This window comes from Fundulus heteroclitus, chromosome 6 (genome assembly GCF_011125445.2).
Source record: "Fundulus heteroclitus isolate FHET01 chromosome 6, MU-UCD_Fhet_4.1, whole genome shotgun sequence".
Lineage (NCBI taxonomy): Eukaryota > Metazoa > Chordata > Actinopteri > Cyprinodontiformes > Fundulidae > Fundulus > Fundulus heteroclitus.
The window spans coordinates 20451681-20463976 of record NC_046366.1 but is presented as its reverse complement, the minus strand read 5'-3'; the positions used below and the strand labels follow the sequence as shown (position 1 = coordinate 20463976).

Genomic DNA, 12296 nt, shown 5'->3' with positions numbered 1-12296 from the left:
TATATATATATATATATATATATATATATATATGCTTATGATTAACAGAGGTTTCCATTGATTATTGCATAGATTTGATTGCCTTTAATCTGCATTTTGTAATTATTTCAATGATATATTAAAGTTGGACCCTTTTAACATATCCTTGCAGTGCGTTGCAAATGTGTTTACACCGCTAACATTTTTCACATTTTGTCAGGTTACAACCACAAACTTCACCCTATCTTTTTTGGATTTTCTGTGACTTACACACAAAGTAAATTACATAGATGTAAAGTGGAAGGAAAATGATTAATAGCTTTCATTTATTTTACTGTAGCATGCTTTTGTATACAGCTTCCCTAGTCAAAACCTATTAGAACCACCCTTCACTGTAATTACAGCTACAAGTCTCATTGGGTACATACCATATTTTGCTATGTACTGATTTATTTGCCCCTTCCTATTTGCTAAACAGCTCAAGCTCAGTAAGATTGGCTAGAGATTGTATGGAGCGTTAAGTTTTCAAGTCTTCCCACCGTTTCTCAACTGACTTTAGATCTGGACTTTAACTTGGTGGTTCTAACAGATAAAAATTGATCCAGACCATTACTCTGTAGCTCTACCTGTATGTTTGGGTTGTTGTCTTGCTGGAAGGTCAGCCTCTACCCCAGGCTCAAATATTTAATTTCTTCTACATCAGCTCCGTGTTTTCTCAGCTCTGACCAGCCTCCCGGTCCCTGCTGAAGTAGGGCATGGTGCTCCCTCCTCCATCTTTCACAACGGAGACGGTGTGTTTAGGGCAATGTGCTGCATTAGTTTTCCATCCTACATAGTATTTCACATAACCTGCGAACCTGCAGCCTTAGCTTGCCTCTTTCCAGGGGTTGTGCTGAAGGGCCTCTTGGCAGCTTCGGTAAAGGCACATTTTTGCACTTGACACTATTTAGGGGTAGAGGGGTCTGAATACACGCAAAGCACACTTTTCAGATTTTTATTTCTAAAATCCTTTGAAACCACATACTTATTTGTCTGCCCTTTAGAAATGCGTTGTTCTATGTTGTGTGGTTCTGTCGTATGAAATCCTATTAAAAACATTGGATTTTAAACATAGCAAGGTGACAAAGTGTGAAAACGGTTGAGAAATGTTTATACTTTTGCAAGGCACTCTACATTTAAGAGTTACAAAGAAACAACCTAAATAAATCTGTAACCCAACAATATCCAGAAGCAGAATATTTAACTATTTTGTTCATATCTATTATTCAGGCAACTGGAGTCATTTGCTGCATTTATGCTTGCTTCTGTGTGTCTGCAGTCTATTTAGGTCTTCTATTTATTTTGCACTGAACAAACAAGACGTCTAATTACCAACAAGACTTTTAGTTCCCTTTCAATCTTTTGTTTATTTAATCTGGTATTATTTTCATTAACAAAACAAAACAACGATAAAAAAAAAAAAAAAAACACAAACAACTCTCCGCCTATAAAACCCAGCTTGCTTAAACGCTTTGAACCAGCAGTAGCTTCTAAATGCATTGTGGGGCTGACCAGTAATCAGTGCCAGTAGCTTTTTCCTGGCAAGTATCTCATAAGAATTGTGTTGCTATTGTCACATTAGGGCCGCGTGGCAGTCTCAGTCGGATCCAGCAGCCCTAACCAGGCCAACTCTAACAATCAAAGGGTCATTTAGTCAATAGGCAGTGACAGAGATAGAGTGCAATTCGCTGATGGAGTGGACCTAAACTGGCAAACGTGATTAAGCTTTTATTGAACCCCCTTTCCAACCCGCAGACTTTTATATGTGGACAAGAACGGATAGAGCACCCTGGTGAGAAGTGCACTAGATGATAGACCAGAAGGCTGAATCCTCACAGGGGATAAAACCTAATGAATCACACCATCTGGTCCTTTCAGATGATACAACGCAGAGTTTCTATAATCCCCTCCGCTGAGATATGAAAGCAAAACAAAGAAATTATGTTGACAACGTTGTGCGTGGAAAAGGGAGGGGTATGACCAAACGACAAACTACACTTCAATTAGGAAACAGGCTTGGGTGCATGGCTCAAAAGGAATGACACAATAGCCACTGAAGTTGTAAACAGAGAAGACAAAGGTAAAACTATTGCGAGTGGTTGCTTCAGCCACATAGAGGGGGGAACAGGGGGAGGCACATGAATCCATTCCTTGTCAGGAGGGTAGAGCAGCAGAGAAAACTGTGGAGCGTAACAAGTGTGGAGCGACTGAACAACACGGTACATTGCAGCATGCAGCAAGCCTAGTCACAGATACGCTACCCTCTGCTCCTGGGTGGAAACGAATGTTTGGAAGCCGGGGGCAACCCCGAAGCCCAGCTCATGGAGGAAAGGAGGCTCTGACTGAGAATGAAGCTGCACCTTTATGCCGGCCTCATAGGACGTCTCATCTAGTGTGAGGGGTGAGGGAACACAGCCCACAACATTATTGAAATTAAAAGGCAAGCAACACTGAGGTAACGGGCAGGAAGGGATCCGTGGCTTCAGACAAATACCCTGCAAAAGTGCTCGAACCAAACAAAAAATCTGCTGCACTGTGGGATGCAGTTTGCATTATAGATGCACTCTAAAGCGATCTTCTCAGTGTCAATGAGGTTTTTAAAAACAAACCAGATGAAGCAAAGACATGTGAGAAGCTATTTTCCACTTGCCTGAGATTTATTCAGGTTGTAAGTGAGAGAAGGACTGAGGTGAGTAACAGGAAGGCTAAAAGCAAAGTTCCTCTTTAGCTTTCAGCCACTATATGTCAAGGAAGAAGCTAGCAGGGTTGGCCCAGGATTGTGTGGGGCCCTAAGCAGAGTTTTATTATTGGGCCCACATCCAACTTGCACAATAAATGTTAATCAATTTACAAACTTGAAAAAATACACAGCGTCAATTAACAAAGGTTCCATTTGTTGCATGTAGAACTGGTGCATGTCTAAACCTACCCTGTGTAAATTCAAGGGATACACACCGCAGACCAACAGGGGGCTCTAAGCAGGAAAAATGTTTGCTCATACCCTAAGGACAGTTTGAAATAAACTAGCTGTTCTAACAATGGCTAATAAAAAATGCTAAAGGCCCTTTACAATGTTTGAAAAGCCCCGACTGCTCTCTCTCACAGGTGGCTTGATGTTGCCTCTGCTCCAAATATAAATAATAATCAACCACTCACAACACAAAGGCTAGAAAGAAAAAAAAATATTTTCAATTGTAGTCTTAGGTCTTAAAGATCTAAATCTACTAAAACTGGTATCTATTCAGTTCAGTTTCAAAAATATACATATAAATGAACAGTAGCATGTAAATAAGTTTTTATTCAATTCTCTTAAAGCTTAAAGCTTAACCGATTAAGATCTGAGAACTTTAGTCTAAACATGGGCTTTTAGACACCTGAAAATAGGCTGAAAAAGACCAGTTTCTCTTCAAACATATACATTTGATTGATTGTCAACTTCATTCATTTCATTAGCAGATGACATGCTTCATGAATTAGCGCTATATAGATAAAATTGAATTGAACTGAATTGAATTTACAGATCTGTCAGGAAGAAGAAAAATATATGTTTGAAGAGAAATTGATCGTTTTCCAGGCATCAAAACGTCTGTTTAGACTAAAATTATCGGGTCTTGAGAGGTTAAAACTGTTTCAATTAGTTTTAATGTTGTTTTTCAAGCAGATGCCCGATGTCTTATACAGCATAACACATGTTGCATCAACATACAGCTAAGCGCTCTTTGAAAAATGTTTGAAACTGGTCAAAAAAATTCTGATCGGTACAACTGTAGATAGCATTCAACAAATTAATTAAACTAATTTCTAGTCCGGAATAAGGTGCTAAAATTAAACTTCTCTGAAAAAGTCATAAATGGAAATGTTAAAATCATATATGCTTTATTTTGAGTCTACACCCATACCAGCATACTGAATTCAAAGGACAAAGACTGATAAGAACGTTGGCCAGACTTTAATGGCAATCTAATTAATGTACTCCATATTTCAACTTGTAAACACGTCTTTTAGCTGTCACTGCTGTCGGCTGCTCGTGTCGTGATTATTAATGACTAATCGTTGCCCTTTTGCCTTCTAGATGAAACTCCACCATGGTGATTAATACCCCCCAATTCAATTCCCGATGATAGTTGAACGATGGCAAACTTTGAGTACAGATGACATTTAAACGAAGAAAATAAGAGAGTCCAGTTTTTCATTGCAACCTCTCCAACAACTTCCATTTAATCTTTTTGTGGTGTCCAAGTGTCAAAAATATGCCTCAATCATCCCATGCTATTCTGCTGAAACATGACAGATTTTACATTAACATTTGGTTCATGCTGATGAAGCAGCTAAGCTGATTAACTTTCGGAGCAAAATCATTTATATCTGGCTTCATTAATGGCTGAGGAAATTAATTTGATTAACAGCTCAAGTATCCCGTACTTCACTAGAACTGATTATGTGCTGGAAATTCTAATAAGCCTGCAGGCACAATACAAAAATACAGTTGATCATAAAGTGTAATTATTATAATCATCGCAGAATTTAAAGCTCTTTGTGGCACCACTGCGTTTTTAACAGAAGCTATTTCTCTTTTCTGGCCCTGGTTGTGTCTGAAAACTCGCTGATTGTTTGTCTTGTGTGTGCAAAAAGACAAAAAGCGAACCCAGCTGGAATCTGTTCTACAGACAACATTGCATAAATGCTGTACAGTTTCATTAGATTTGGATTGGATATCCATGTTCTCACTGTTATTACTATCCATGACGGCCCTTTTGATCAATTCAGGCTCCACTATAGTTATTACTTTTCATCCTTCACTGACGGCGGTGGAGCCGTAGCTGTTGTGCAGATATTCTGTCGTCAACAAACCCTGCCAAAGGCTTTCATTCTTGTCATTAAATTGTGCCCTTAAATCAAAGTCCGTGCAAAATAGTTGTAGGTCATTGCTCTCATAAAAAAGTTAGGCTTTAGAGCTGCTGGAAGAGGGAAATTAGACGCTGCAACAAAAAGTGTGCCAGGCTCCTTTTTCACAGTTTTCCCTCAAAAAATGATTATTAAAGTGTTTTCAGATTTTAGTTATTTCTAGCAGGGGCTGCTGTTAGATAAGGGTCTCTTAAAAAAAAATGTAAATGAAAGCACTTTAAAGTATAATGCGCTTTCTAAATTCTGACGTTTTTTTTTGCAGTGATCAAAAAGATACATTCATATTTTTCTCACTGGCTAAAAATAGCACTGAGTCTGAGCAGCCATATATTTTTGCATGCATTGCAGTCTTATGTGGTTTTGGCTCTGAAAGGCACATCACGCTCATACGCTTCCATCTAATCATTACTTGGCCCTGCTCTGTCAATAATTCTTGGCTGCTTTAATTCCCCAAGTTTCATTTAGCGAAAACCACACTAACACCACTGTTTCTCACAGAGGGTAAATCAGCAATCTGATATCGAGGCATGCTCCATGACACAGAGGTAATGTACACTGGCTGGCAAGAATTTGGAAGGAGGTGGGAACAAACACTCAATGATACTGGGCAAAACAAATAAATAAATAAATAAAAACAAGCAAACAAAAAAATAAAAGAGGACGGAGGCTGATCTTTGGGTACCAGTTGCTGCTGACATGACACAAAAGTTTGAAAACCGGGTGCTACACCAAATCCCAGCTGGTCAATGAAGGGCGGCTCGTCCTGGCTGTGGATCTGAACCTTGATGCCCGCTTCGTACGATGTCTCATCTGTGGATACAGCACGCCAGAAAGTATAACAACATGTGCGGCCATCTAATTGATGTCACTCTTTGGGCACTTGCCTGTTTCAGCTATTAGCCATTAACAGCTTTTCGGTCAAAAGGCTGTTTTTAAACCTTACTGCCGAAGCAGTACCAACAAAAGTGTTGGTGTACTACTGCATTCTAAATAGATTTACAACCAAACATTTCCTGGATGCTGCATAAACTAATATGGGTGATTATTAGATCAAATAACAGTAGTACACCTGGAGGAACATATGGATACAAAATAATACTACAGAAGGAATTATTATTTTCATAGCGCTTTCCAAAAGTATTCATATCCCTTGAATTATTTTAATTTCATTTTTTTTTTTCAATTTTTGTCATATTATACACTTAAATGTCTATGTAATTATTTGGGTTTATAAGCAACAGACCAACCAAAATAAGTGGGTTTTAACACATCTAATTAAATCTGTAGGTTTGGGAGTGTGTCCATATTAAGTCCCCTCCCCGAGTTTCAGAACTTAGCAGAAACATACTTCACTACAACTACAGCTTTAGGTCTTTCATACTTAACTACAACTACAGCTTTGGGTCTTTCAGCTGCACGGCTATAGACAGGAATCTTTGCCCACTCTTTTGTGCAATGCATCTAAAGCTCAGTCAGAATGGATGGAGGCCCTCTGTGAACATACGTTTTCAAGTCTTGCAACATATTGTCTATTGGATTTCCTTCTGGGTTTTGACATGGCCATTGTAACACATGAATATGCTTTGAAGTCGACCATTCCATTACAGCTTATTAAGTCTGTCGTCCTGGTGGAAGATGAGCTTCCACCCTGTCCCAGGTCGTCAACAGCCTCTAAAAGTGTTTTTTTGCCTCCAGCAATGTTCTCTATTAGGCTCCATCCATCTTCCCAATAGCTCCGACCAATTTGTCTGTCCTTGCTGTGGAAAAGCATCCCCACAGGTGGTTGCACAAAAATGGGAGATGCACAAAATGTTTTGCCTGTCACCCAAGAAGTTTAACCTCCCATCTGATCAGAGCACCTCCATGGCTAGTGGCAACCTGAAAAGCAGACATCTTATGGCTTTCTTTAACGACAGTTTACTTCTTGCCCCCTATTCCATAAAATTCAAATTTGTGAATGCTTCTCTCCCAGAGTTACCCACATGGATGCTTATGTGATCGATGTTTAATGCAGTCAGTTAGTGGGGACAGACATCTTTTGGCAGGTTTGCAGTCGTGCCAGAGGCTTTCTATTTTATTTATAGTCTAATCTATTATTGCCACATTGCATTTTCCGAATTTATGTAAATAATTCAACATTATAATCATAAACTTTTCTTGCAATTTTTTTTAATTTACAGTGTTATTTTCAGCACCATTTACAATCGTATATTATAAATAATTTAAGGAACAATTGTTGGACGTGGTAAAAATATGTTTTGGACCTCATTTTTAGGTCTACATATCCACAATGGGCTTATAAAGCCCACTAGAACCATTACAGTTGATGACATCATCACCAATCCCGCATTCCATTGGTCAGAATGTCACCCGTCAAATTGACTGCCAGTGGGAGTTCTAGTAGTATCAGAATTCTGGGAGTCCTAGTGTTAAACCTCGATTTTCATTATGTTTCTTCCCTAATGTTCTGAGGCCTTCACGGAAAAGCGGCATTTAACAGTTAATTACATTAACTGTAATTTCCCTCTGGGATTATTCAAGTATTTCTTATTCTGATTCTGATTTAGCAGAGAATGAATTACACACAGATGGACTTTATTCAATAATGTGTTTGCTTTTGTCAATCACAGAAAATCCCAATGAAACAGACTGGAAGTTGTGGTTTAAGGGGTAGGAATACTTTTGCAAAGCACTGTAGCTCCTTTAAGCAAGTCATATCTACAGATCATATAAACAACACAAGCGAGATAAAGAGGTTTACGTAAATCTGTTAACCTGTCGGTGTGAGTAAAGCGCTTAAAGTTGCACAGACCTGTCTCTCCCCAAACCGGCAGGTATTCATCCTGCTGGATATCCAACATGATTTCCAAACCATTCCCCGTTCCTCCTTTCAAGGTGGTCAGCAAAGGGTTGCCATCTAACCCGGAATTGAAGGTGTAGCATTTCCCGTAGCGTGTGTAAATCTGTGAACAGAGCACACACAAAAAAAGACGACAAAAAGAAAGGTGTGAATAACAACCTCTTCACAGCACCGCGGCGAGCTTTGCACCAGTACAAGATGTATTACATGTCAGCATGTAATTGTGTTGGAGAGGTAATCATAGGAGAGGTTTTCTGATTATCAGAGAAAGAAGCATTGGCTTTGAAGGGGCTCCTGAGTCTGGTTTTAAGAAATTAACAAGTGCACCTCGGCAGCAACAAAAGCCATTAATCTTTACCCAATTTCACTCCAAAGATCCCCTGAGTGATTTAGAGTAAATATAGTGTTTTGCCATCAATGAATCAGAGACACAGACAGAGGAATATTTTTGGTCTCAGACAAAACCTCTAAACTGGGATTGAAGCAATGGCAGTATAACACAGCCGCTCTTAATATTTAATGTGCAGTCACTGCAGGGGTTTTTTCCCCCTCACCAAATATCTTCCACATTCATTGAGCTTTTTCCTCAGAGTTTGAGCAGAGACTGAACTTTCTGAGCAAAAACTCAAGCATGGCAGCTACTAGCATCCCTCAAGCATTCTGCATCTCAGAAAGGTACTCCACCTGCAATATGGCAAAGAAGAGCGCCCCGCAGAAGACGGTGAGAGGAGCTGAGAGGATGCTTGAAGTCTCCTGTCCAAAATCTATTTTAGAGCTGCATTGTTTTTGATATGCTGCCTTCAGGCAAACAGCAACACTAAATCAAAATCTTAACAAGCACAGCTCTCTGCTGGGTTAAAATGATGCTGTTAAGATTAGGCACTTCATTATGCACCTATTTTACCCTTTATCTATTTTGTGTTTTTATCTCTGTGTGTCTCACACAAAACTTCCTGTTGGTTAACGATATGGATCAATGAAATGGTGTCTAATTTTGTTGTTTACAATGAAGAGACAAACAAATTGACTTGACTGACAAAGCTTAGAATGCAAAGCGACCCACTAATCAGTTTGAGACAGGATCGGAAAGCAGATCAGGTCGGCTATGTAACAATTGTATTACAAAAAAAAAAAAAACAATAATCGTTTTTCATGCCTTTTTGAGTTCATTTTGACAGTTCAAGCAAATAAGCATATCATAATGGGACAAATATGAAACAGTCATGGCTGCAGTAGAATTACACAGAATCTTAAGCTTACAAAGGATAAACATCGGAACCTAAGAACAAGTGTGTTAGTAAATGTGATATGTATTGTCATATTTAATTCAAGATATTTTATATGTATTAGTTAATCATATCCAAATGCAGAAAAACACTCACTGCCCACTTTATGTGGTACACCTGTTCAATTCCTTACTAACACAAAAACTAAACTGGCCAATAACGTGGCAGCAATGCAATGCATTTAGTCATCTAAATGTGGCGGAGATGACTTGCTGCAGTTCAAACCAAGCATCTGAATGGGGGAAGCATGGTTTAAACACAGCAGGCTACCTGGATTTTGTTCCATCCCTTTATGACACAGTGTCCCCATCTTCTGATGGCTATAGGAAGCCCATGGTCAACAGATCTCAGTTCAACATTCGTAACATTTGAAATTTGTATCGCAGATGTTCGGCGGACAAATCCACAGCTACTGTTATGTCTTGATGTCTATACAGACCCAGATCTCTGGGGGAATGTTTCTGACATCATCTTGAATATATGCTAAAAAGGAAGAAGGCAACTCTGAAGGCAAAAAGAGAGTCAACCCTGATATTAGCATGGTGTACCTAACAAAGTGGCCACTGAGTGTATGACTTCAATATTAACACAGTAAGAAAACTATTATTTGTGTGATAAATATCATTATGGTACAATCTCTTGTTAATGAACATTTCAAGATTTCTGTTGCGCGGTAAAGTGGAGACTTAATACAACGGGTGTAAAACGTTACAGCCTAAGTAGCCACAGTGACTCATACTTAGTGATTAGAGCCATCCAAGTGTTTTAACAACTCACAAAGAACCCCATAAAAACAGTATGAAGCTCAGCCGGTGGCTTTCAGCCATTCACGTATCTTTGGCCCCGTCTAAATCAATCTCACATTAGGAAAGACACAAACTCCAGTTCTTGCTAACTTTTCATCAGTTATCCTCTGTAGTGAGGCTGCTTTAAGGGGTCTGCTGGCGGAAAGCCAGCCAGCAGGGCAAAGCTGATCTCCAGGGATCAGAGTCAGTGTTGTGTGTCCAGACTCACACAGACTTTTGTGCAGCTCAGACCGACGCTGTTCAGCAGAGCCCTATGCCTTTTCCCACTGCAGGCCGTATAATGAGGTCTGCTAAGTGACTCAAAACCATCTGACAGGGGACTTTAAAACATTTTACGCTGCAATTTAAATAAGATAGGAGGGCCAAAAAGTCACACTTCAGCTACGACAAGAGATGCTTCAGATGCCAGCACAGATAAAATGCAAAATATGTCTGTCTCTGGCTATGAAGGTGATTTTTTTTTGATATTGTAGAAGCTCTGTACTGATTTTTTTAAGAGACAGTGAAGCTGTCACGGCTGGTTGAGCTCTGGCAACACGTTTATATTTCAAATGTTGCACTGGTTAAAGCTGTCATTGCTACATGTTTTGCTTTTTATGATCGGAATATTGAACTGATCTCCATCTGTAAAAACAAGATCTTAACTGCGGTCCCCACCCTAACCCTCTATGTAAAATGACTCGACATCACTTATTTCTACCCTGTTAACATTTCAGGGGATCTAAGCATCAGATTGCTTTGGGACTATTTTCCACTTAACAGAGCTGGTCCAAATTTATACGAGACTCTAAGCAAAATTACTAAAATTCCCCATACTCAATTATTTCCATATTTGGGCTTTTAAATACACACCCCTAGTTTCATGGTGTAGGAGTAAACCAACAATCAAACTTATCAAGTCAAAAGATTTTGCTTTGCTTTGCACACATTGTTACACATACTGGACTTAAATGCAGTTATAATGTGCATGAAATGTGACTCCACCACAGACTTGAGGAGCAGATTTTTCTCTTATTGCCCCCCATAATAAATGTTTCAGTGAAGTCTCATTTATAAAATATTAATACTGGATATCGGGAATCCAAAACATGCAACAACAACAACAAGCAACAATATTACCTTTAGTACCATCAATAAAAAGTAATGCAGATTAGATGCAAAGATAAATTTAAATCGGTGTCGTATGTTTTGTGTGAAGACTGTACTTCTTGCAAACTCTTCCTCTGCTTTCATTCCTGTTGTTTAGCAGTATTATTTTCTCAACAATGCACTGTGTTTAGTAGAGTAACTGCCGTGAGTTTAAGTCTCACATGTAAACAGTTCTTCCATCACAATGACGCGACAACTCCTTCGAATGAGGAGCTATTCTCGGACTTTACAGTTGACAAAAAAAAAAAAAAAGTCTATTTGTAATACTTTGTAAATGACGTAAGCCGAATCCATCAAAAGTAGAAGATGTCACTGCATTTAAAACTCTCCTAAATTTAGTGCTGCGGCTGTCAGAGCCTGAAGGGTAGAAATGGAAGCGGTGCCAGTTAAAGCCTGAAATAAAATAGATACATATAACATTTTGGATTTTTGTTCTGCTGTACAACCCAAGTGCCCATGAGGAAACTGATGGCCTGACTTTTTCTCTGGATTTTACTGTGGGGAGCAGTCATCCAGGTCAATAAACAGCAAAGCAGCACCGGACCATGAATTTCAAAGGACTCATCAATGTATTTTTTGGTAAATGTGAGATGAGCCCTTTTCTTAAACAACTGCTTTCACTTTGGAGCTTTACCATGGTGCCATTTTTTTTTTTTTTTGCCCAGCCCCTTTCTTATCGTTGGATCATGAACAGTGACCTCAACGCAGGGAAGAGCCTGTCTTAAGTCTGCCACTCCTGGGAAGGTTCACCACTCTCCCATGTTTACTGCATTTGTGGAATAGCTCTCACTGTGGCTCTCTGAGGTCCCATTGACCTAGAAATAATGACGTGATCTTTTAGCCTTCTTCATGTTGTCAGACAGGCTCTATTCATGTGAATTTCTTGCAGTAACTGGGGCTGGCAGGCGAAATTGAACTCAGTCTTCCAAAAAGGGTTGTAAACCACTGTAAATGTAAAATTCAGCGTGGACTTTCACAAGATTAGTTTGTAAAGCTTCATTCCACCTGATAAATTAACTCGTCATTTGAAAGCTGCATTTAGTATTTGCCCAGGTTATGCTTGTCTGATATTAACATGTTTGATGATTTAAAACATTTACAAGAAAGCTAAAACAGAAAAAAATAACTGTAAAAGGAAAAATACCTTTTATGACTAATATTTATTTGTGTTACAATTGAGGTAAAAAGCATTTGTTTGTTAAGTATTCAGTCCAACGCAAAAATCTAAAATAAATAAATAAAAAATTATGTGCAAAGATGATTAAATACCAC

At 38.9% G+C, this 12296-nt stretch overlaps 1 protein-coding gene across 4 annotated transcripts in view; it reads right to left on the bottom strand.

The window, feature by feature from the left end:
- asic1c (acid-sensing (proton-gated) ion channel 1c) overlaps positions 1–12296 on the bottom strand; it is a 149835-nt gene that overhangs the window by 18689 nt on the left and 118850 nt on the right. For all 4 annotated transcript variants that reach the window (XM_036138284.1, XM_036138285.1, XM_012876274.3 and 1 more), the window contains 2 exons: positions 7736–7886; positions 5606–5733 (listed from right to left, as the gene is read on the bottom strand). In XM_036138284.1, coding sequence (XP_035994177.1) covers positions 5606–5733; positions 7736–7886 — 279 coding nt within the window. The remainder of the gene's footprint in view (positions 1–5605; positions 5734–7735; positions 7887–12296) is intronic.